General features: G+C 44.1%; 1 protein-coding gene across 2 annotated transcripts; it reads right to left on the minus strand.

Moving 5' to 3' along the window:
• Positions 1-4,599: 4,599 nt before the first annotated feature.
• ints1 (integrator complex subunit 1) lies at positions 4,600-21,205 on the minus strand. 2 transcript variants are annotated; one of them, XM_079281244.1, is made up of 48 exons: positions 20,973-21,205; positions 20,427-20,555; positions 20,046-20,330; positions 19,768-19,964; positions 19,515-19,652; positions 19,261-19,420; positions 19,036-19,141; positions 18,731-18,917; positions 18,289-18,434; positions 18,058-18,199; positions 17,746-17,922; positions 17,554-17,662; positions 17,342-17,462; positions 17,155-17,232; positions 16,900-17,057; positions 16,577-16,673; positions 16,405-16,496; positions 16,249-16,309; positions 15,966-16,163; positions 15,560-15,689; positions 15,182-15,361; positions 14,883-15,032; positions 14,603-14,782; positions 14,400-14,504; positions 14,119-14,286; positions 13,691-13,802; positions 13,447-13,605; positions 13,209-13,355; positions 13,005-13,103; positions 12,646-12,770; positions 12,177-12,431; positions 11,932-12,091; positions 11,715-11,846; positions 11,287-11,455; positions 10,100-10,223; positions 9,875-9,990; positions 9,689-9,776; positions 9,329-9,579; positions 7,864-7,993; positions 7,461-7,594; positions 7,173-7,365; positions 6,949-7,073; positions 6,717-6,826; positions 6,416-6,529; positions 6,254-6,324; positions 6,076-6,167; positions 5,805-5,914; positions 4,600-5,612 (listed from the first exon to the last, which is right to left on the minus strand). In XM_079281244.1, exons 2-48 carry the CDS (start codon positions 20,479-20,481, stop codon positions 5,497-5,499), a joined length of 6,552 nt encoding a protein of 2,183 aa, XP_079137370.1. In that variant the 5' UTR covers positions 20,482-20,555; positions 20,973-21,205; the 3' UTR covers positions 4,600-5,496. The 2 variants fall into 2 exon arrangements, with proteins under 2 accessions (XP_079137370.1, XP_079137369.1); XM_079281243.1 differs by having other exon boundaries at positions 10,100-10,226.
• Between the last annotated feature and the right edge of the window lie 5,141 nt (positions 21,206-26,346).

Below are 26,346 nucleotides of genomic sequence, written 5' to 3' on the forward strand. Positions count from 1 at the left end.
AAGGCAGCTGTAGCTTAGTGTTGATGGATCTCTGATGAGATGATCGCCCAGCACTGTTTATACGTGCATTAAACACAGGTGTGTCAATTAATCCGACGATACATATCACCTAACAACACATCTCGCTAACTGCTCATCCGCTCAGACGGCGGTGAACACATTCAGCTGTCAGTGTTGTCACCGCTACACTGGCAGGCTGAGGCGGCTTTGATCAGCCCGGGACCTCTGCAGCAGCAGCTGGTCAGAGCTGAGGCGAGTCACGGGATGGTCATTCCTCCGCAAGCAGTGCGGACTGCAACTGCCTCACCTGTGGCTCTTTCATCTGCACCTGTCCAAACACCTAACTAATGCCTGAGTTGAGGCAGTAAAGAGGTCAGTATTAGGGTTTGACCAACTTGGATTTGGATGTGTGGTCAAAAGAATTACAAACATTTACAATTTCACCCATAATTTGATTCGTGATATTTAAAAAAAACTGAAATCGCAGCACTGCGAACATCATGGGACGCTTGAAGGCTCCAGTGAAACTTGACTAACAAAACATTCTTAGCAACTTATAAGTTAGCCATATCCCATCTTTTGAATTAATAATGTAAATAATCCAGGCTCTGCATTTCTTCAGTATAGGTGCATATAGGGAGGACCATCATCATTGGTGGGCAACATAACCAGCCGATTACAAAAAGCTTTTAGCACTTCAGTCAGTCTGTGTGAATGCGTGTGTGTGATGCAGGGAACAGACAGATTAAAATGAATGATTTCGTGGGTTTGTGAGTGCTGCGGGGAAAAGCAATAGATTAAAAGTGTCTTGTTTGAGCTGTGGCTAAATAAACACTGTGTGGTGGGACTGACGACTGAATAGCCATCTCCGTTTGTCCCTGGCACACAGGTAGTTCCAGGGATTTCTGCTCTGTCTGAAAGTAGACCCCCTTCTCCCAACCCTCCCCCCAAACTACTGTGTTTGTCTGTGCCTGGGTCCTTTAATGCCCATTGATCCAGATAATCAGGGACAAAATTGGGGGGAAACCGGTGGGGGAGGTTCTGACAGTTGTTGCTCAAAAGAGCTGCTTGTGGATAATTGAAGGAGGCATTAAGACAACAATAGTAATGGCTAATGGCCTTATTGGTCTCTCAGGTATCTCCAGCTCCCTGGATGACAAGGCAAGACTGGAGACCCACAGCTAAAATGGCAATCATGGTATCATTAGCAGAGCTTCAACTGCAGGGACAGAATGTGGGTTTAGCAAGCCACCAATGGGATGCCCTTCAGATGGCTTGAGTTTGAAATGGACTTGTTTGAGCTTGCATTCATTCATTACAAAGTAGAGGGAAAGGGACATCTGAAATCCCCCTCAAATGTGTGTTTTCGGATCTCAGATATCGTAATTATTCTGAAATGTTGAAATACTGTTAAGTCCCTGTCCAATAAAGAGTGTGTTTTGCTTATTGTTGTATCACTTGCATGTTTGTCCTGTGCTGTGCAGAATGATGTATGTGCAGTTTGACAATAGAACTAGTTTGGAAGCCAATCACAATCCAACAAACACAAGTGCGATGTGGAAACTTGAAGCCTCACATTGAATCATCCATATTCTGGAATTTGTTGCAGAAAAGCACTTCCAATGAGTTGAAATGTGAATTAAATGATGAGGGCTATTTACTCCCTTTTCTCCTTGAAAGACACGGCTAAAGTGGATTAACTATCCCACTCTGCCCTCAGTGAGATGAGATACAATCTAACATAATGGAGATCGTGAGCACTGCACATTATTATTCTTTCTCATCCACTACAATGGCACTTTAGCTCATAAAGCAAGAGTTCTGCCAAATGTCATGCGAAGATGGATGATTATCGTCAGCTCCACTGTCATGGGAATATATCTATCTGGTGTAATTTGCAGGCTGGAACAGCAATGAGCACAGATAAGATCAATATTTAATGAAAGTGTAAGTGAAGCTTAAGGGTTGTCACTTATGCCTCTGCTGTTAATGACATGTCACATTATCAGACTTATCAGATTGGGTCAATCTTAACTGCAATTACTGGCCTCATTTCTTTTTAATTCATTACAAATGTTGAATCATTTCAGTCGTCCACTTCTGTGCAAACACACTGACAATGTATTCTCCGACTGCTTGCATGTGTGCTTTAGTGTCAACTGCACGAACTTCAAACTAAAATCTGTTAATGGGAGTGTGGATTGGTATAATTCAATCAACACACCTAAGATGTGTTTTTAACTTGGAAGAAAAGTGTATTTCATGGCTGAGGAAGCCCCTATGCTTGGTGCCTCACTCTCCCTGGTAATAGTATCCCACAGTGAGCAGGCTGATTGTTTTAGTCCTGGATCACTGGCCATGGGATAAACCTGAGAGCCCAGCCTGCTTTTCATGTCAAAACCTTCAAGGGAAAGCGGCCACAATCCAAGAGCAATCACACTTGAGACATCAAAGTGCCAGAGAGAAGAGAGGCGAGAGACGGTCCACATTTTTTCCACGCAAGCCAAGTGCAACTCAAGCGTGGAGGAAGAGGAGATGATCTAAGGCGAGGGTGCCATTGAGAGGAAGACGGAGAGCAGACAGATGTGCATGGGCAGGTAGCGGCACATCGGGGCCCCTCCTGTAGCTGAGAGACACCAAAAAGCCTCCGCTGGTCGCATTCCTGCCCGCTGCTCATTCACTGTCCACTTTCACATGGGCAGGAAGACCCGCTGACAGCCATATTTCACAATCTAACATTCCCGTGGTCAGCGCTGGAAGAAGTATTCAGATCCTTTACTCAAGTTCATGTACTACTCATACAACTATTTGAAGATATCCCATTTCAAGTGAAAGTCGTGCATTTAACATTTTATCTACAAGTGGGGGGGAAATACCAAGCACAAAATGTCCTTTCTGATGCAAAAATGTTGAAGAAGAATTTTAAGTTTTTAGCAGCTAATTGTATCGACTACTTTATATAGAGTTTGGTAGTTTTGCCCAGTGGTTCCCAACTGAGGGGTTAGGCCCTCTACAGACAATCACAAGCTGAGCTAAGGGGGTCATGAGATAATTAATGGGTCAGGAAAGATATTCATATTTTACACTTTTTACTATTCTTTGCTTTTTTGTGAAATATTAGATTGGTTTTGAAATGTTTGGTTCTCAAACTATCTAAATAAACCGATATGAGAAGTGGAGAATACGAGGTAACATCTTTGTTGGAACTAGAAACTCATAGATATCTGAAACATTGGGGGCTCCTTCTAGACCGTTTTATGTAACAAGCCAAAGCGGTTGGGAACCTTTCGTTTAATCCATAACCATGTATGTTATATAAGATCAGCTTTTTCTATGTATAATGTTCAATCTGAAAAGCAACTACAAACTAAAGATTTCAAATAGATGTAGTGGAGTAAAAAGTAGCAAAAAGATTTCCGTCTGAAATTTAGTGGAATAGTATAAAAAGTATTAATTAGTATAAAGAAAGAAATATTTATACTAAATACTTAATATTCTATTGTCATGAAGCCAAATGGGCGGTTAGTTCTTTGCAGCTGCATTTCAGGGCATCCAGCCTGGTGTGATGAATAAAGGCAAGGGTTGTTAACATGTCAGTGGTCCGTCAGACTATTGAGCAACCCCCCCCCCCCCCTCCCACCTCCTACTACTTCCCCGTTAGCTGTCATTCATCTCTGTTCCGCCTCACTGCTGCCCAGCCAATGAGAGGCTGGCGCCTGACCAAGAGCCCAGGCTGCTAAGACATGTGTTGTAAGTTGATAGATAACCACAAACAGAGCTTTTGGCGAGTTATAGGACACCATACAGGTGCAATTAACGCATCAGACAGAGTCAGCAGAGAGAGATCAGCAGGTATGAGGCATGATGGGAGGACATGTGTGGGTTTACATATGAACAAGTTAATTATGGGAATGGATGTGTTAATACATATTCATTAATGGGGATTTAGAGGCATCATGAAGAGACAAAGGCACATATACATATAATCTATTCACAATGTCTTGATTCCATGTCCTGTGTGACAAAACAGCAGCAGGAGTCTGTGCTATAAAATAGTCTACCCACATCATGCCTTCAAGGCACCCTTTGATTGAGTGACAACAATTACCGCCATGGTTAGTTTACTATCAAACTTTGTTTACCGGCATGCCTATACGTTGTTTAACTTATCCCTGTGATGAAGTCAGTGGCACTGAGCAAAACAACTCACACTTTCATGGCAAAACAGTTTCCATGGCAGCATGTGCATCACATGGTTAATTTGTCCGCTACACAGCAATGAAGAGCAAAGCGTACTTATGACAGCCGTTTCCAGTTTTATCAGGATCCATCCGAGAAATTATTGGAATGAAATGAAAGGCCACAAACCTTGCACCATTTATTTTCCCCTTCCATCTTATTTGAGGTACTAAAATAATATTCTGAAAGGTAATAATTGTTTTTTGTGATATTTGAGTTTTTACAATTTCAACATTAAACTGCTTTCCAATTAAATGTGATAAAACGTCTCCATTGTATCCCTGAACTCAGTGGTTAACTGCGGAAATATGTTACAATATTCACTTTCTATTAGGTGATGAAAAAATAGAAAAAGCCGTATTCCAAAAGTTGTTTTTATTCAGTTCACATGAAGGCGGCTCATAGATGATGTGCAGGTAACAGTAAAGCGTTGTAAAAAGAAATGACCTGTTCTTTTGAGTGATTTAAATAATTCACAATTAACAATAAGTTCATCAGCTTGGCTTCTTAGGAATGAGGAAAATGATAGAAAAGCTGCTGCCATACACTGGTTTGGGGACTGTGAGAGGACTTTCTATAGTGGTTCATTAACTACATATGATGGCATATGGTCCGCTTTTTAATTGTACAATACTGCTGATATTTCATGTTCAAGCTATTGCACTTTGTAATAATGTATATTAGTAATTCAATAACTGCAGAAGTGCAAAAACTCCCACACAAATGTCTGAAAATACAATAAAAACAGATGTTTTAATTTCAATTTACTTATTTTATTTATTATAATATAATATTTATTTTTATATTATAATTAAAAAATATATTATTCATAATAAGTTTGATATTCTGTGTTGCCTTTAACTGATAATATAATAATAACACCTAATTATATCCCCATTCTTCCAATCTTACATCATTAGTTAAAAATTACTTAAATCCCTTTAGAAGTAATAAATGTCCTAATTGTGCCATTATTGATAACAGCAATTTTACAGTTTTAATTATTATATTTTCAACTCATCTGGAGGGAATTGTAATGCATTCTTTGAAGTCACTAAATGATCCAGAAGTTATTTCATTACTGGCAGCTACCAGCTCACGAGTGGATCCTTCAATATGTAGCACTGAAGAGCCACAGAGTTTATTCATCAGTGATGATCAAATAAGAGCAATGTTTGAACTGAAGGCAATAACACAAATCTAACTGTGGAATGCAGACAATGACTGACACTGTTGGCTGTGGAGCGGTGCGCTTCGTTATGTTGTAGCTTCCATGTGAAGGACCTTCATGGACTCTGCGATCATTGAACTGGTGTCAATTTGTCCGTAGATACCCACTAAAAATGCCTTGTGGAGCAAGATGTCTGCGTGTTCTGTGAAGGAAAAAAGCACATAGGTGTGTGACTGACTAGGACTTCGGCTGCATGCTTTGTTAAATCACTTTTTGTCTTCCTAAAAAAAATACACTGCGTGGTCATGTGACTATAAGGCAAGACAGGCACAGAAGGGGCTGCTTCTTACAAGCTCACGATAACCAGGAATTTGACTTAAGAGTATCTCCTTACCTTGACAGAGAAGCACATACTCCGGGAGATTCCTCAGAGCCGTGTGTACCACGTCGAAGTTACCACTGCCCATACAGTACATGAAAGTTGGCAGGAAGTCTGTTGCTTGGCTGCAGCAGAGAACACATTCAAAGTTACATCGTGAAAAGTAAAGAGTAACAAACAAAAGTATGCAGAGAGATGGATTGAAGATTGATTGATCTCCACACGTTTCCTCTTGGTTCCTGCACGCTTACTGTAGGCGGTTTGTCCCAGACTGCCGTAAACTTACCGGGGATTATTCTGTATGCAGCGTAGGGCGAGACTGAAGGCCATGTTCCGACACAACTCCTCAGAGGACATCATGAGTCTCTGCAGATCATTCTAAAAACAGTGGCACAAAGCGGTGGTTACACGCCGGCAGGTACTACCCGTGACCCTTCTTTCTGTTGATGTTGTTAATGACTCACGATGAAGTACTGGATGATTTCTGGGCTCCTCCTTGACTTGTCATCCACCTCTGTCAACACCTCCAACACATCTAAAGCAGAAGTGAAAAAACAACGTTATTACTCACTATGATACATACAAGATTTGCACATGTGAAACTGCTGCAGCAGTGTGTTCGTTACCCTCGACGGCTTCTCCTCTCGACATCTTCTTCAGGTACATCGTCATGTCACCCGAACTCAGTGAAACCGAGGCAGATATGTTGACGAGGGGTAGGGAACCAGTGGGCATGTCATCTGGTAGAGAGCAAAAGCAATTATTTTGCAAAAATGTAGCTTACAATTAGTTGCTACAATTTTGCATAGTGGAACAGTGACCCTTTAGACTTATTACATACAATGTCACCGGGTATCTAGACTGATATATGTGGATATGTGGGATCTGTAACAACTCCATGAACTCAAACGATCATCCCGTGCTCACCATCTCTCTCTTCTGGAGCGACCTCTGAAGAAGACCTTCTCACTGGCAGCGTGAGTCCAGCCAGCAGAGATTTCAGTTGAACCAGGTCTGGGTTTTCTGCAGACAGACCCCTGGCAGGAGAAAGAGCAAAACAACATCTCTAACAAAGCCACTGTTGCTGTAATAACAGTAAACTTATTTATAGTTTGCAATTTGATCATTAAAGCATATACGTTTGCCAGGATATACTTACTGCAAGATGTCAGAGTGCTTCTGTAAATAGGGAATGGCGGCGGCTGCAACGTGGGTGATGTACTTCTGTGTGAACTGCAAAAACTTGTTGATGAAGACCAACGGAGAACGAGTCCTCTGGAAGTTCTACGGGAGGAAAGATGCACAAACATGTGAACATTGTAAGACGTCTGATCCCGAGATGGAATCCTATGCTGAGGATTTGTCAGCGCGTGAGCCGCCTACCCGGAGGACCTTCATAAACGACAGGAGGCAGTCTTGAAGCGCCCTCTGGTGGTCGCTGTGGAAAACGAGTGGCTGCAGCAGCTCCAGGATGGCGAGCACATTGCTAAAGAACGTCATGTGGTTTTGCTGCCGGAACTCCTGCATGTTGAGGTGAATGCGGCCGTGTAACAGACCTGCAATCATAGGCAGGTGTCTGGGGGGGGAAAGAAAGGAAGAACAGTGTTCCAGTCAGTGTTTGTAGACTAAATCCTACAACACTGCAGCATAGAGCACCACCTGGTTCTTCACCTGAGCAACAGGACAGGGTGCGACACAGCCAGCTTCCTGCATGCGAGGTTGGCATCAGACACACGGCCCTCAACAGACTTTGAGTCTCCGATATCAGCAAGCAGTGTGACCAGACGATGCACCAGGACGTCAAGCTGGAAAAATGCATGAAATAAGTATAAACCATACTGTGACTCCATAGGTCGTGGAGCTCAGTGAAGGCTGTAGGTTATGACTTGTGACCTGCTCTGTGATAAGCTAGAGACTCTTTCAGTGTATTCGTTTCTCTTGCTTTTTACTCAGTAATATCCAAATGTATTCAGGAAGTTCCTATTAAAGTACAGCATGACATCTCTATTACATTCACAAGAAGAATAAAGAATGAACTGGGAACGTTGTTGTCTGTGGAACAGGACCTCTTTACCTTGCAGCTGCTGCCGTCTGCAGCCCCCCCACTGCTGAATGTGCCTTCAGGCAGGGTGACGTGCTGGATGACCTCAGGGAAGTGCAAATAGATCTGCAGCAGCAGGTTCTGGCACCGCTTACTCATCGCACTGAGAGACAAAATAAACACAACGGGATGTATACTGTGTGCACTCCCTTTAGGGGAAATACATTTTGCTGTTGGCTCAGACCGCTCAGCTGTTCGTGTTAAAGCTTAGTAACAAAACAACACAGACTGTAATCCCTGATGTTATTCAGTTGTGTAGCTTGAAGCTGTGTAATTGACAATGACTGCTTGACCAATTTTGTAGCCACAGAAAGTTTGTCACCGCTCTCAAACTCAAGTGAGCTTCACTCTATAGCGGGACTACAAGGCTCCCAGTTTGACAGAAAGATGACTTCAGGTTTTGTCACTTTCTCCATCTCTTTCAGCAGATTATGAACAGAGCCGACACGAGATCACAGATAGAGAACGATGAAGCACTTTTCTATTGTTCGTGTACCAGCAACAATCATTAATGTACACTAACACAAACTATGTCGTGTAATTCTAGGCCTCTGCCTTGAAGTCACTGTGGTTTCACCAAATCCTCTCAGGCTCAGATGATGTACTCTCTACTAAGTGAAGAGATTTATTACAGCTGTGAATTAAGCAAATCAGAGCGACCTTGACCAAGAGTAAAGAGTCTGCTTGTTGTTGGAGAGTTGTTGTGTAATCGGAATAAACAGCAGCTTATCCGACAGCGAGGCTTCCCAAGACGAATGCTCAACATACAACGAAGTGTGTATTCAACACAAGGCCAAAACCCTTTACTTTCAACCTGTTTTTATCCCGCCATAGTTTCACGAGCAACACTTTCACCAGACAGCTTAGCTGTACTTAAAACACTGTAATTCGGAAGCTAATTTTGCTTGACCTTGGCCAAAGTTTCCTCATTAAAGTGGTTTAATAAGCAGAGACGTATTCATGAAAGGAGGGTTTGCCTCCACAAAGAGTTGCACCCTGATCTCTGACAGCTAAGTCAGAGCAGGAATTCACAACACAGGCAAGTTTAGAGCTTCAGCCTTAATCCTCTTGGCTTCATTATAACGCACTGAGCTTTTAAAGAGATCACAGTACAGACGACTTCTGCTGGTTTTAATTTCACACCAATAGACCTAATTATCGAGTTTCCCCTGGTCCACAGCATTGTGGCTGACAGAGGAAGTCTGAAGAGTTCATCTGCACTGAGAAGGAAAACCGAGTGCGATTCACCCAAAGTTGATCAGCACACTAGAACGGGACGAAAAATGACTTTCCATGATTAGGCTAATTAGAAACAACAATACAACGTGTCAAAATGGATTGCATGAACACTTTGGTGACTACGACAGAAGGCGATGAGCGTATGCGTCTTTGCATGCAGGCGAGTGAGATCGAGGAAAGATTAGCGTATACAGCTTACCTGTCCTCCCGTTTCTTTGTGCAGTTGATGAGGTACTCGGAGACTTTCTTAATGTTTTCTAGCTCTCCACTGCAGTAGGAGTGAAGGAGGGGCAGCCTGGACTGGATGAGAGAGCAGGAGGCCTGGTCCAAGCTGCTTTTGTCATCGTGTGGCGAGTCGCGACTGTTGAGCTCGGACTCTGACAGGATCAGGTCCACCAGGCTGATCAGCTCCTCAGAGCTGAGTCTGAGCACGAACTTCTCCGTTTTCTTCTGCACAGACCGGAAAGTACAATGAATTCAGCAGAATGAACTCTGTGGTTTCGGTCTGGTCAAAGAGAGGTGACCACTAGGGACCTTGTGTTTGGACTCTTGCTCTTACTTGAGGGATCTTCTGATCGCGTCCCTGCCAGATACGCGGGATGTGGCTACAGGCCCACAGGAAATCAAGGGCTGATGATGGGTCAAGTCTGAAAAATGTTATAGACACATGCTCAATAAAATCTCATCCATCCACAAAAGAATATTGCTGGCTTCACAAAACACGTTTAAAAAAAAAATGGTTTACTTGTAGTCTCTGCGCTTGCTGAAAAGAGCACTGATACACTGCAGGAGGGTGGACCAGTTAGACTGATGTGTAAGCAAAGCCAAAAGATATGGTCTGTAGGCAGGAGTTCCTCTTGACTGGAATAGAGAAATATTAGGAAATGATGCATCAGGAATGCCAAGCAGACACGTCCTCCAGTGTGAAAAGACGAGGAGTACATTATCAGCTGGCAATGCTTCTCCTCACCTTGTTGAGGGCAAACAGCAGTTTCTGCTGAAGGTCCGGACACACTGAAGTGACCTCAGGGTCGAGATGCTCCAGCCAATCAACCAGCAGCCCGGAGCTCAGCCCGGACTTCGTCACCTCGGTGCTGCTGGGAAAGCAGAAACTGAAAGGTTACCTCTGTGGAGAGCTGACTGCACCGATTCAAGACCTCAGAATACAACTGTGCTAAAGATCTAATGCCCAATGTTCATGTTCTTAATGTGCTGGTTCAATACAACCAACCAAACAAACATTTTGCCATCAACGTTCACTTCTTCCTCCCCCTGGATTGGCTGCTTTGGGGCGGCTAACCCAATTAAACTCCCATTCTACCACCCAGCACTACACCAAATACTCAGCCCAGCCGTTACTTTTCAAAATACACATGCACATTTCTCCACATCGTCATAAATTTGATCCATGGCACAGCAGTTTTCATTTAAACAAAATGCTGTGTTAACTGCATAACCAGAGCACACAGGGCAGCGCTCACGCTCATTAAACGCACCAGGTCTACATCGCATCACTTCACAGAGAACAATGAGGGCAAAACAGCATCGCTGATCAGTTTTAACTGAATGTTCTCTGGTCTAACTCGGCTAAAAACACAAAAATAACTGAATCCACCAGCAGCACAACAGCGCGTCCTTCACTTCACACGTCTCTCCTCTGCTCCGTGCGCGAGCGGATTGGATAAGCCGAGGACTCGGTGAAATCCAAGAGCAGCTGGATATTCATGGCCATGAGAAATCGTAGCTGTGATCTTATAATCGCAGATGAATATTGGGGGAAACACACGGAGCCTGTAACAAGGTTTCTACTGTTAAATGAAGACTCTCTCTATTCTAACAACACACACAGTATTATGACAACACAAACACAATCACTCACTATATTTGCACTCCTTTGACAAGACCTTGCATGGGTCAGTGAGCAACTTGTCAGTATGTACCTGCTCTACTGGCAGCGGTTCTGTAAAGTCTTCTTCTCATCTGTAAAACCAATAAAACCTTTCCGAACCAAATCCAGCAGCAGATTCAGAGTACAACGCCACGACAGCAAAACACCGCTTTGCTATTTGTCGCAGGCAGCCGTGTTTGTCATCCAGTCCTGTCAGATATGAATGTTTCCTGCATGACTTGAGAGGGAAATAGAAAGGCGGTTCTCACTTGTTAGAGTCCACTTCCTTTTTCACAGATCGCTCCTCACTTTCCTGAAGCAGCAAGGAAATCACCGTCGCCACAGGGCCAGCTGTCCCGTTCTGTGTACCGACAGTCATCAACAGAGAGAGCAGCTCCTCCAGATATGGCGACCTCACCTCCATCAGCCCTTGTAACACTGGAATATCATTTAAAAAACAGCATGCTTCGTTTGGGCTGCCATGTTTTCTTATGTAACAAAAGTACATCTTTCACCACGAGGCTTTTGATTCGGTTCACATGGACCAACATTTTACTGGAGGTTTGGTCCTCAAAGCAGCTTTCATTTTGTGAAAGCTCTTTTCGTCTTGTGTTACATGCTGCTGTGAAAAAACCCAAAATGTTTCAAACAAATCCAACGCACATTGATATCATCCACACAGTGACTCTGTTAGTACCTTTCCCGACGAGCTCTGGTTCTGCATTACATCTGTCTCCAGACTTCAGCAGTGCAATGACGGCGATCAGCGGCACTTCAATTTCTCTGCGATATGCCAAAGCCTCAGCCAGGTGGAGGAAACCTGAACGCACTGCAAGGCGGAGACACTCGTCACTCACTGGCTGTATGCAATGAATGAATCAACATCTGAGGAGATAAAGAGTTGAGGTGCTCACCGTCATTGTGCCGGTGTTTGTTAGAGTTCTGCCCGGCGAAGGATTTGAGCAGAGTCTTCAGAGGTCCTGCCTCCACAGTTGGGTTGTCTAACCAGATTAGCATCTCAACAATGACCTTAAGGAACAGTGAGGAGAACGCCATGTCCTGGGACACGAGGCGCTGGGAGAAACGAGAACAAAAAGTCTTCTGTACAATGTTCTATGACTCAGCATGGAATAATGCACCGACTGTCAGCAAGCCGTACCTGGTAGAGGTGAAGTTGGCGCATGAGAGGACAGGACAGGGCATGGCTGTGGTGCATCGATATGACAGTAGGCCCCGCGTGAGCTGAGGTGAGCAGGGCTGCAAAGGCCTGCAGGAGCCGAAATGCTAGCCCACCCTGCTGAATTTGGCCCTGCTTGGCCCGCATCAACTCCTTAGCGAGGGCCTGCTGCAAGGCCAGAGAGAGCTGGCTGGGAGGGGGGCCGAGCCAGCGGGGGTCCACTTTTAACGGGAAGATCTGTGAAAGCAAAGGATACAGAAACCGGTCAGTTTGACGAAGAAGTGATTCAACAGCAGCTTGGCATAAATTAAAGGGAATCAACTTTTGTTCAGAGGTGATTGCTTTGTTTTCATGATGAGACATTTGTCCCACACAGAGTTGTGTTTTAACCCCAAGTTATCCAAAAAGCATACAACAAAGGAAAGAGAATAAAACAGCAAGTACATCCCACCTGAAGCAACATGCCAGGGAGGTCGTCATCAGGCCCAACGTCAGGAAGCTGACTGGCTGCTCTCAGCTTCACAGAGCTGTGGGGCGCTTCCACCGCAACCTTGTCCTGACTTGTCTCAGCAGAATCTGTGAGATGTCGTCAGGACATGGACTCATTTAGATTATTTTAATTCATTTTGTGACTTTACATTAAAGCCCTATGTCATCTAAGATAATGTGCAAGTATAAAATAATGTGTTACAATATTGTGAGTAAAAAAAAAAAAAAAACTTTGAATGTAAGCATGAACATTTTTTAAATGTCAAATGACATCAGCTAAAACAGCACATACACAATCATACGGAGACTAAAGTCACCAACCTCTATCTGGAGGAAGGGAGGAGCTCAGTAATGAATGGAAAGTGTGCCCCCCAGTGGCACCTCGCTCGTGCTGCACTTCAACCAGGTGGGCCATGTAGTCTAATGCAGGAGAAATACAAAATGTGATAAAACGATAAACAACTCAAGACAAGTATCTCAAAATTGTAAAGAATTTCTACAGTAGGATATCTGCAGCACTCTTACGTTTGTCCATGATGTTCTGTTCCAGCGTCTCTGTGTCGTGAGAGACCGCCTGATCCAAGTACTGCAGTAGTTTACTCATGCTGGATACGGGAATGCCAAAGGACTGCACAAACAGCAGCAGCTGCTGAGACTCCAGGTCTTGTAAAGCTGAGAGAAAACATGTGTTGCTCCATTAAAATGTAAATGTAGATTTACATGGAGACCAGCACATAACTATGTGTACTACGGCAAGTTGTACCTGCATCAACCAATCGAGAAACCTCTGATCGGATCATCCTCAGCTTCAACCAATCAGGCAGCAGAAGGGCCTCTTCTGAGGTGTCAACCAGGAAGGCAGTTGGTAGAGGTTTCTTGTCGGGAAACCAAATGTCCAAAAGAGCGTAGAAATCACTCTCTCCTGTAAAGATGCACAATGGTAAAACATGTTATCTCATGGCCTCTTTAACATTGCAAACATTGAACTGCAGAGTTAGCAGGACTACCTTTGGGTGGCCCCAGAGTCAGCAGGATAACCATGGCATGAACTACGAGAATGTGCATCGTAGCCGTCTCTCCGGTGGTCCAACGCAGAAACACCTGATCCTGAGATTCTGACTGGAGGCATAAAAAGAGCATTAAACGCGTGCTTTACAACCTTCCAGACATCAAACTGGGATTAAACTTCATCTGCAGATTAGGTTTTAGTTGCAGCCTCAAAGCATATTTTTCAAACCTGCTCATTTCCTGTTCTATTCATGTTTTCTTGCAATCACAATCAAGTTCATTCACAGGAATATTGTCAGGTCACGAGGCCTAAAACGGTGCCCTTGCATCTTATTCTTAGATATTTGTCTGACTGTGAACTCGTGGGAGTATCAGTAAACAGCTAGCCATATTGTAGTTCAGCAACACAGCTCTTGGTAATGCTCACCCAGCTGTAAAGGTCCTCGCCCTCTTTGGTCTTCCTCATCCTCTTGATGTACGCGGAGAAGATGGTGAGGAAAGCACTGAGCACAGCATCAGACTCCGGTCTGCCGGAATGTCTGGAGAACAGGCTGTTCATGATGGTGGAGCGCTCGACGATTAGTCGGGCAACGTCCTGTGGAGAGCAATTGAGGATCAGATTCACTTCGGGGCTGCTCGACAAGAAACAAAAAACAGATTCAAGAAAAGCATGTAATGTAATTAATGTAAGTAACTCGCCGTGATTACCAGGGCCAGGTCATTATGAGAAGCCTGCTCCTCTACTGGTGCATGCTGGGATAGGTAGATGAGATAGGCGCTGATCGTCTGTGGATCTGTCTCCATGTGAATGGCCTGTAAGAAAGTAAACAGACAGGACACATCCGACAAACTCCTCGTCATTAATCATCCTAAAAGGTTGATTTCCAGTTAGCGGTTGAGTCGACACTGACCTGCTGCAGCGCAGTGGACGTCATGCCTCTCACGCTGTCAAACAAGGGGAGCTTCGGGAGGTCTTGTAGCAGCCACTGGTACCCTGGCAAGAGCTCAGCATCCGTAGAGTCTTCTTCCATGGGCTGGTCCCGCTCATCTCCATCTTTCAAGCCTCCTTCGCTCAGCACCAATGACAAACCCTGCACACAAACACAAAATGTAAAATAAATACAAACATCACGTTCAAACAGTAACACAATGCAACTAGAGATGACCTCTTCTCTGCCTCCACTACGGTACCTTCATGGCCAGGACTCTCGAGGCCACCTGAGAAGAGCTGAGCCGACGCAGAAAGTAGTCCAGCACTTCACATGTGGTCTGTTCGTCAGCCTTAGGACCCAACAGAAGATCCTGGAGCCGTCCAAGTAGCTGCCTTTGCTTTTGCTGTCTCTAACAGGAAGACAGATAATAATACACGTTTATTCAAGAGTCAGTAATAAGATGTACACAAGTATAAACAAACACAGGTAGAAATGTAGCAACTCAAATGAGAACTAGTTGTCTGCCAACAGTGGGGTTCAGTGTTCTAATCAACATACTTGTCTCTTCTTGGCTTTTTGCTCTTTGCTCTCTCCCTCTTCGTCATCCTCGATTGGCAGACTGTCATCCGCAGCGTCGTGCAGAAGAAATTCACACAGGCACTGCACTGGAAGCACATCCAGGGAGCCCTCACTGGACTGGACCAAATCAGCCAACCACGGCATGGACTGAGAGGAAGCCTGCGCAGGATGTAAAATGTCCTCCAGTTACAGGACGCACACCGACAACAAAAGCCTTACAATGAAGTTATTTCTGCCTCTTGGAGTCCGGCTTTCATTTCTCTTCATGATCAATGTTTCTGCTGGCAATAAATCACTCTGTTTGAACAGGTTTTCGCCACTTCTTGGGCGGCTCAGCAGTGTGTCCATGGCCATTACCTGTCTCTGGATGATGTTGAGGAGGAAGTCTGGGTTGCGACTGCGGCAAAGGAGATGTCCCAGACGCAGAGACTGGTTGAGGGTTTTCACCTGCTCCTGGATCTGAGGAGGAGGTCGACGAGGAGGACCCCTGAACACAAACAAAAACTATGAATCCATCTTATAGTCACAAGTTTAACATTCATATTACAGACTGACGAGGATTTTCTCGTGGTGTTAGATAGATTTAACCGTCTGCTGCATCAAAAGTGAAACAGTGTCAGTTCACTGTCCCTCCAATCTGAAGAAAGTGGAGGTTATTGGAGAAGTGTCAAGATCCAATTTGACTTCCTAACTGAGGCATTTCCTTTGAGAACACAATCAACTCGTGACAAGGCTCATAAGGTTCATCCTCCGGGCCTCTTACTGTGGATCCAGACTGGTGAGCTGAGACAACAGCAAGCTGTTGCTCTCTGTGATGGTCTGTTTGGTGGAGGCTGCTGCCAAGTGGCTCTCAAAGGCCAGGATCTCTTGCTTCTCTCTCTGGGAGATCTGCAGCTCCCTGTTGATCATCTCCGTCTTTGTGTCCTCGTCCGCCACGGTGCACGGAGGGTAGGTATCGTTACTGTGGAGGCAGAGAGAGACGCGCGTTCGTGGTTCAGCGTTATTATCCGGGAACTGTTCTCTTCTAGAGGATAACCTTCACCTACTTTGTCATCACCATCTCCATGAGCATTTTCAGTGTCGGATAGCCATCCCAGGCAGCCAACCCTAACGGACAAACCACCAGACACTGTATGAATGAGGTTATTTAACAGCTTAGCAGCTCTTCTTATTTATGCTACATGAAGAACAGAGTGCTGTACCTATTTTCTGAGGATTAAACGCAGCCACCACGAGCAGCAGCAGCCACGCCTTCCAGTACAGAGCGGATATTGCCAAATTTGGCACCTGGTACCTGAAAGATTGAGGCTCAGTTGATATTTCAGACTGTAAACGGTATGACGTGAAGGTTCTTTTAAAAGACGGTTGAAGTACCCTGCAGGCAGCTGAATGTTCTCCGGGTGGTGGTATGTACATAGATTCAGCACCGCATCGATGAGCTGGATCCTCTCCACTTTCAGGACCTCCAGATCTATTTAGAAAGAAACAATCCGTCAGCGCCACGCTTTCACACCGATATGCCGAGAAGCATTCAAACAATTACAACATATTCCCTTTGTTCATACTTTCCTCACTGAGGCACGTGTGTTTACCAATGTCCAAATATTCTGCCAGAGAGTAATATACACAGCTTTCACCGTGATCATAAACAGTTACAGCAGAAGTGGATCTTCACACACACACACACACACACACACCATCGGACTGAACTCCAGCAGCCCTCTTCACCAGGTGATCCGCAAGCTCCATGGCATCGGCTGGGCCCAGGGGCAAGTCCCGCGACAGCCCGATCACCAGAATGCGCATCAGTGTGTCCTCCAACAGAGGCACCTCGGAGCAGAGGCGGAGGAAGAAACTGAGGAGTAATACATATATAAGAACAGCTTAGTACGGTGGCTGTGCTGTAGCCAGAGGAAAACATGGCTCCTTCTGAATAATGGAGGAACACTCACTTCCTGTCGCTCTCTGGAGGCCAGTTGTCCCACTTGTAATATGTCTCAGGTTGCTCCGTGAACAGCACTTTGTGAAGGCTGCAGACATGAAGGAAATAATTCACACATGAAGCGGCTGAAAACATGCTTAGCTTGTTAGCTTGTGCAGTTTTAACAATAAACACATCAGATGCACGCAGTCACCGACCAGTGGACATAGTCTTTTGCGCCTGTTTTGCTGATGGTTGGAACCACGGTGTGCAGCCACCACACAGCGTCTCTCTGGATGGCAGCGATCTGATTCTGAAACGACCTCAGGCTCTCCAGATCTGACACAAACCGGACATATGTTTAAGACGGCGCCTATCAAGCATATTACGGTTCATTGATAGGCCATTACAACAAATACACAGCACTGACTCTTCTTCTCTCCTTTGTCCCACGCAATGCCAGCCTCTTTGACCTGAGAGGTGATGCCCAGCATCATGGAGACAGTCAGCAGATCTGTCACCTGGATAACGAAACGTTCCTATGGGAGAGTCAGAGAAGAGTCCAGAGTGAACACAGGAAGATTAAAGATGAAATGACTGAGGCATCTTCACAAACACACACTTTGAACTCCAGGTCCACATAGGTGGTCTCCTTTCTCTCCTGCATTAAGCCGAAGCAGAAGGGCTGGAAGTTAATCTCATGCTTGGTCTGTTTGATGATCTCTCTCAGCAAAGCTCGGGAGGCCCGGAGGTAGTCGTCCTTATTGGTCAGCAGGTCCTGGAACACCATCGCCAAGAACTACAGACACGACAGAACAACGTTGAATTTAAAGAAACACCAGCATGTAAACGCACACGCTCATGACTGATTCAAATAGTAACACTATTTCCAAACTATTATGCGTTCAAACAACTCAAAAGTCTAGAGTTTCACCTTCGGGCCCTGCTCCGGGCTGTGCTGCAGCACCGTGTGGAGGACTTGCATGTTGTTCGGATTCCTGGCATTGGAGAGCTCATTGAAGATCACCAGCTTCACCATCGTGGCCAGGTTGTCTCTGTTGGCATTGAGCAGCTCCCTGGAGAAGCACGAACACAGTACCCGTGAGTGGAAGTCGCTTGCGTGTAACAACAAGTTAGGAGTGAGACAACAAGAGACTCCACAGACCTGACACACAGCATGTAGTGGTTCAGCAGGACTTTAGGTTTGAGTCGGATCTTGATCAGGTTGGAGATCACCTCCATGTCATCTGCTCCCTGGGTGATGCTGTTCATGCATAAAGACATGAGGAGGTCCTGAGCCGGTCGAGTCAGCTGTGCACACAAACAAAGAGAGTTCATACTCATTAGTTAGAGTTCTCAACATTCATCTCCAAGGTCATGATTCCACATAAACACAAAAAACATGAGATACTGCAATACAGCAGTATATTGTTGTGTCTCTTGCATTGAATCAATACATTGGTACCAATATAAGATAATATTGATACGAATGTGTTGACTCACCAAAAGCAGTGTTTTACTTCAGGTTGTGGACAGAAAACATGGCGGATGAGATACGTGGATACTGAGCATTACCAGCGGATTATTCCAGGACACTTCAAACTCACTTTTGGGTTCTGGAGCCACATCTCCAGCCTCTGCACGGCCATGAGCCGGGCCTCTTTGTAGCCACACGTGGCGGTGAGCAGACGCAGCAGGTTTCGTGACACGTTGTCCATCGGCTGCCTGCGGTTCAACTGATCCCTGAGGACGTCAAGCACGTAGTCCTCCACGCTCTCCGACAGTTCTTCATACCTACAGTACCCCCAGAATCAGTATAGAGGATTTGTGATAGTATAATAAAATATCAAAAATGCAATAATAACAATAAATAAAATGCAAATCAGGCGATTTCAAGAGGTATTTTCCATACCTCGGCATAATCTGCCCTTCGTCCTCAGGGCTGAGTTTCTCCTCAGCTATCAGCAGTTCAGTCTGGCTGTCGTCCTCCTCTGGGATTGAGGGATGAGGGCTGCTACCTAAACACAAAACGTAAAAAAAAAAAAAGAAAGCAGCATAAACACTCAGCACTTGTTCCCTGCATCAGCAATCCGAACACCAAACAAACCGTGCGAGTGTTTTCTCCATGGAACTGTACCTGCACTGAGATCGCCAGCAGAGCGGCCAGTGTCAGCCTGCAGCAGCATGCTCTTAGGGGGCATCTTTGTCCCAAAAGCAGTCTGGATGTTGTCAACAAAGTTCTTACAGTGAGAACTGTCCACCCAGATTCTTTCCCCCAGAGAGTCCTCAATGTACACCTGAAAACACATTTTAGATGAACATACAAGACATCTTACACGGCTAAAATAAGGGAATTTATAAAACAGTTTGGAGTGTTTCGGAGATTCTCACTTTTACAAAGATCTCTGGCCAGTTTTCATCCTCCTCGTAGGCTGCCATCAGCAGATTGCAAGTAAGAACAGACACTAGGCTGTTCCCCTTGGCTTTAAAGTTGATCGAAGCATCCCGACGCAGGAGGCTGCACAAGGCCTAGTGACAAAAGCGAGACAGGTGGAGAGGTACAGAAATCCTGTCAAATTCTGTTGGGTTCACGTTGGGGAAGGTTTCTGTGCAAGGCTGACACAATGTCAGTGACAAATCTTACCTCAATAATTCCTTCAGTAGCAAAAACGTTCGGTTTGATTTTGGCCAGGAACATGAGACTGAGGTACAGCGTGATGTCCGGCTTCGCTCGGTTCAGCTTGAGTTGTTTCACTGCTCCACACAGCAGTCCCTCAATGCGATCATCATTTCCTTCAGACTCTGAAGCTTCAATCTCATCGAGAAGAATTCCAGGAGACACTACATTAAAAAAAGAGCCGCTTTGACTTACTATGTTACCTTTTTTCAAGTTTATAAAACAATACAAAGCCATTGATTTACCTTCAATCGGTACCACCGATGGCTCCTTTATTGAGGGCGATATTGCCCTCTTGTCCACGGCTGCAACATCAGCGAGTCGTCCCAAAGCACTGACTGGAGGGGTGGTGGAGAGTTTGGGCCGCTTGGTGAGGCCGGACAGACCCGATGAAGAGGGCAGAGCGGAGGAGGTCTCTCTCTTACGGTCAGCTGGTAAACTTGTGGATGCTGGCTTCAGCAGGACTGCGGGGGCTTTGGGCTCCCCGCCCTTTAATCCAAGAGCAATGAAATCTCCTGGTGGAGGGTGACCTGGGAGGAGCAGACATCAGCAGATGTTGTTACAACATCACCAAAACCACACTAAGATGCCACTGGGGCAGACATTACACCAGTTGGGAATCATACCTGATGGTTTTGCAGCACTGGGGCGCCTGAGAGTTGTAGGCTTTGGACGATTCATCTCGACTAATAGGCACAAGTCAAAGCCCAATTAACAGTAGGTTAAGCAGGTGACATTGCTTGGCTTGGGGTGGTCTGTGTGTGAGAAAACAAGGCGGTACACAAGTTAGCGAACGTAGAACACACTTGTTTAATATCGTTAACTGTCATAATTTGACGGCTGGAGCCAACGTCAACTATCGTTAGCTATTAAAGACCCTACATTTGCAATAATTAACGTTAATCACTTGGCAAAGGAAAACAACAGTAGCGTAAGCGACCAAAAGTATCAAAAAGGCTGTGTTCAAGCTCAGTGAACAGTCTGCACGGTGTTTATTACATCTGTACTACATACTGAACACAAACAGTTAGGCTGACGACAACAAATACGGTTAAAGCTAGCGTTGAATGTGTGGCTGTTAGCAATTGTAGCTAGTAGCTGGTAGGTGTAAAGCGCAGCACTGAGAGAACTAGCGTTAATTGACGTGAAAATTTGAATTCATAGTGGCTCACATATATATTCGGTCTCATAAAACGGATCGTGGTTAGCCTGAGCGATGCACTTATAACTAAAAGATAGCGTGAGCCAACTCAAAAGCTATCACACAGTCGGTGCCATGACGGCTGCGTCTTCTTCATCTTCTTCTTCTTCTTCTTCTCTGAATCAATGTTGCTTGTTAACAAAGGGAAAAGTGCCGCCGCCTAACGCCAGGAAGTGTCAGTTGGTATTGTTGTTAACGGTACACCGAAAGCAGTCTACTTTAAAGTAGAAAAAAGATGTCTGCTTTGCATCAAAACACCATAATCAAGAGTACGTGCGTATATTTTGAGCGTTCGGTTTTCATTCTGTTGGTCATGGCGTGTATCTAGGTTTTACTTTGAAATGTATTACCGGAAATACTACTTTACAATACAAATGTCTAGCTTGATGCTCGAGGCGTTCATCTGTAGTTACTCACTGTGACCACAAGAGGGCAGAGAAGCTCAGCATTAAATACATACGTTAGCCACAGTAGCATCAAGGCTTGTCTCGTAGTGTCAGCGCGAAGGAAATACCAAGGCTGAGACAATACTAATGGCTTAATGATCTCTTTGTCTACTGTAAACGTTTGCCAGAAGTATTCCTATGCTGTGATACATTAACAATAGAGGGAGCTGTAATTATGTGCGATGGCCACTAGAGGGCAGTGTGTACAATGTCTATGAAGCAAACTAATCCAATTGATACGTGTGTTCCCCATAGATACAAAGCATAGCTTGGAGTGCCCTCTGCTGGTCATGGTGGGTAACTGCATTATCAAGTTAGACAAAATTACATGGTAAAGTTCCGGTCGACACTTTCAAAGTTAAACTTTGAAATAAATATTAAGATGTAGGTACGCACTGTGGCCACTGGAGGGCACTAACGACTCATGCCTTATTTTCTTACACTGTACACTACTATATAACAACAACACGGGGATATAACTTCAGTTTTAAAAGTAATTAAAAATAAATAATGATAGACTATTAATTAAATGATAGACTCTGACTATTTGAACTACTTCAGGTTTTGGGAAAGTTTTTCCCAATTGCTGGTGTCTCATCTCATAATCATCATCATAGTCATCATTATCTCTGCACATCACTACAGATTCAGGTTGGTCAAAAATCCTACAAAGATCATCCTTCTATCCCTGTTTTTTATATTCTTTGCATGAACTCTTACATTACCTGATCAATATAAAGACTTTGACAGGGCATCTACCTATCTCTATACTATCCTTCCCTTTGATAACAATCCTCATATCAGAGTTATTACGCATTGTTAGTAGCATAGCATATCTCTATATAATTAAACTTAAGGATGAATCAGTAGCTGTTTTCCTCTTAGACAAAATAAAAACACAAAAAAAAGAAACAAGATCATATGTGGCGGCACGTTTTGAAAAATATATCACATTTTTTTAAATGTATCTTTCTCTTGTGTTACATATGAATACACAATATTCACTTTCTTTTTCATATGAACACACAAGATTCACTTTCTCAAAAGCAAAGTTGACCACTTCATATTGTCAAGCTTTCTTTAAATACCACTAATTTATGAACACAGGGTGGCAGCATTCTCCATTCTAGTGCTCTGAAATAGTAAAAATGAATGTAAGGTGGGTAGTTTCCATGGTTTCTATCTTACCACAATAGACTCATATCATCTGCATTGATGAAATCACAGTATTTTGTGAAGATTTTTTTAAGGACCAAACACCTGAGAAGAAGAATACACAAAATATCAAACGACATTCAACAACACAACAGCCACAATTTAGCACAAAAGAAACAGCAAACAACAAACGTGAAAGAAACAAGAGCCAGAATGTGTTTCAGTCTTAAGTCATCGAGAAAGTTTCAGCACGATGTGATGATGAGTCACATGCAAGATCTCCTGAGAAACTACAGAATGTAAATTTGCATCCCGACAGCTGTTTTCATTTTTTTTTTAATGTCAATGCCTCGAGGTGAACGGAGTCTGAGCATCAAAGCTTTACCACCCATAAAAATAATGTCCATATTTAGTCCCAGCCACGGTCAGCGGCAGGGTTAAACATTACGAAGCACTAATATGTGTACAAGCTGCACAATCCCATACTTTTATTTTGATGATCAAATAGTTTTCAGCTTCAAGAGAATCCTACAGAACTAGGATTTGAACAGTCCAGCAGGGTCTGATCCAGCTGCTGCCTCCACTACTACTGTAACTTCACCGTGGTCCTTTCCGTGCAGCTCCAACCTGCCAGCCGCTTACGTAAAGTGTTTTCATATGAAACACATGTTGGTGATGTCAGTGGAATGTCCAGTCGATGTTCCAAATTAAATCTTGTGTCATAAGGGAAGTTTGAAAATCTGCAAAAACAACCCTTTTACTTCTGACATTACGTTCGGTCCAAACTGTGCCAGAGGCAGACGTCTCGTGTCGGGCATCCTCGGTCAGCTTCTCCTCACAACATCTGATTTATGATTTAATGTTTTGTACATTTATTCAACTTTAAACTTCAAACAATTCTGCATGCTAAACATCAGCCTTTAAGTCACTGATTGTTCAGAGTAATTGGAAGAGGGAAAAAAAGGATCCCCATACAACAGGGGCCTCTTTGTGCCAGATCACATTTCTGAGTTCAGCAGTCTGAGTCACTAAGAGGCGACTTTAGTGACTCAATGTTACTTCCTGTAATCCAAAACGGGCCAGAAAGAACTCCGACCCCACAGCGTGTTGATCCAACGAAGAGAAAGCTGACGAGTCTGCCGCACATGGGCCGCTGTTTTCACTTCGTGAGACACGATGGCTGTAGATCAGGTCATCCATGTCCTCTGCTGCCGGATGGACAGTAATTGGGTGGTGTGGTGCTGACTGAGCAGCTGGATGTCTGTTCAGAATATCAGCGGAGGCTCCGCAGAGAGTTTAATCCACCAATTTGTATTTCTCTTTGTCGACTGCTGGATACAGACAGTCAATAAACCAGAACACTCGTCCTGGTTCTATTTAGTTTGTTTCTACTTTCTGCACTATTTCATGTCTCTTCTCTCCCATCTCATCTCATTCTAATCTACTTCAACATAATCTCTAATGTAATCTCATCTAATCTCAACTCTAATCTTATAAAATCCAATCTCACCTCCTTTGTGATAAAAATGAGATGTGACATAAAGTAACGTAACCCAGTCTCACGTCATCCCATTTCATCGAATGTAATCTTAAATTTAATATCTAAATTAAATCTAATCCCATCCCATTTCGTCTTCTATTCTAATCTATTTCATATGAACGACTCTTGTTTTAATGTAAACTCTCTGATTTCATCTCAAATGTACCCTCATTTAATGTAATCCAGTTTAATCCCATCTCATCACATTTAGTTTATCCATTTGATCTCATCTCATGTAGTCACCTCTCATCTAATCTCATTTCATCATTTTGAATTTAACGTTATTAATCTCTTTATGAATCGCATCACTTCTAATCTAAATGTAATGTCATATCATGTCTTCTAATACAATGTAACTCATCACATCTCTAATCTGATGAAACCCAATCCCATCTCACTAGAACGAGTCTCAACGTTCTGCCTGCTGTTTTATTTAATCCAGAGAATACAGAAGCAAAGAGGAACCGTTTCGCTGAAGGATGCTCGTGTCGAACTCACAACAGGAAAGCTGCGCACAGGAAATGATGTGTTGTTGTTTGTGGTCAACAAGAAGGTGACATGAAACACAAAGATGGTTCCTCATCTGAAAACGTTTGTTTTGCTTTTTCCAGGAAACCAGCTCCAGTGCCGATGAGAGAATCAGGTCAACAGCATCTCCAGTGAGTAATTTATTCCACATGGGATTCAGTGGAAGAGCTCCATCTGAGTCACCAACGGTAAACTACGACAGCAACAACACACCAATCGAAGTATTCGGCACCAAAGAGATGATCTGTCAGGTGGGACTCAGTGCCACTGGTCATGTGATTTGCATTGTGGCTCAGAAAACTCAACATTTAATGATTTTTTTTGTCTACTGTCAGCAAAAGACAGCAAAAGTAAAGAGAGACGTCTGTACAGCAGCTTTCTAATGTTGTTATATGTTTTGGTCTAAACTGTCTCAGGAGACACATCGAACTCAACATTTAGCATTTAAGAGTCATCCGCTCGTCACATTTTATCTAAAGGTCAAAATGTCATCACGCATCCGAGTCGTGTGTCGCTCTGTTTGCTCTTTTGTGTCTCCAGAGGCGGAACACGGGACCGTTACGAAAACCATCACGGAACAAAAATCATTCAATGATGAAGCTACTTTTGGCCCGAAATGAGCAATTCAAAAGTCTTAAACCTCGAGGACACGACTAAGTTCTACTTCATGTGTGTCAATCTGTACTTCTCAAAGAAGTTGTTTGACAGCAAAAAGGCTCCGTTAAACTAACCAGATTCCATATCATTGAATCATTTCTCCCGCACAGACTCAGATGTTTACCATGAATGTGTCGAGATATAAACTGTTTGCCAAATGTGTTTTAAGTTTCTGTAAATTCCACAAACACTCACATTGATAAACCACGGATGGACAATATTGTTCTTCATATAAGATACGATGATAAGTTATTTACCAGGCAGTTTATCCTGAAAGGCACTTGTGGGTATTTCACAAGATGTTATTCTTTGAAATTTCTCTCTCAGTCATGTTGGTGCAGTCAGCAGAAAAACATGTGAAAGTGCATTTTCCTCCTCTTTTTCCCCGTCCTTGTTTGAACTGTGCAGCCCACAGTGTTTATAGAGTAAACACACGGCATCTGCTCGGAACAGTCTGAAGCCAGCTCAGAGCTGAGCTCTTCTTCTGTCGGGTAACTGCAACACATGAGAGAGCGGCGGCTCTGACTTAACATATTTACATCCAGGACGCATTTACCCAGAATAACCTCTGACCTTACCGGCAGCAGTGCAGTTCAAAGAGAAATCCTGTGACTGCTGCGCTACTACGCCACATACTTTCCCCACGACGGGAATGCTGCTGCTGCTGCTCCCGAGTCAGACAGAGAGGAGGTTCTCCCAGTTAATGCACACTTTGGAATACCTTGTAACATAAAGGAGTCTACTTATAGGGGGGGGGGGGGGGGCGACAGACAGAGAGTTTAAGACTTTCTTTTTGAAAACTTAAAGTTTTTCCTCCAGTATTCTCGGCTAATATCAGCCACATGAGTAAACTTTGTACAGATTCGTTTTGTAAAGTAAGCAAAAGCAGTCTACCTTCTATTTATGGCCTCACACCCCCCCCCCTCCCAGACTGACGTCAGCAGAAAGTTATTTTCATGAATGGAGGGGGCGGTCACGAGGAATCGGTGACGTGAGTGCTTGCGGAAGCAGAGCGTGGA

The sequence above is a fragment of the Melanostigma gelatinosum genome (genome assembly GCF_949748355.1).
Source record: "Melanostigma gelatinosum genome assembly, chromosome: 13".
Lineage (NCBI taxonomy): Eukaryota > Metazoa > Chordata > Actinopteri > Perciformes > Zoarcidae > Melanostigma > Melanostigma gelatinosum.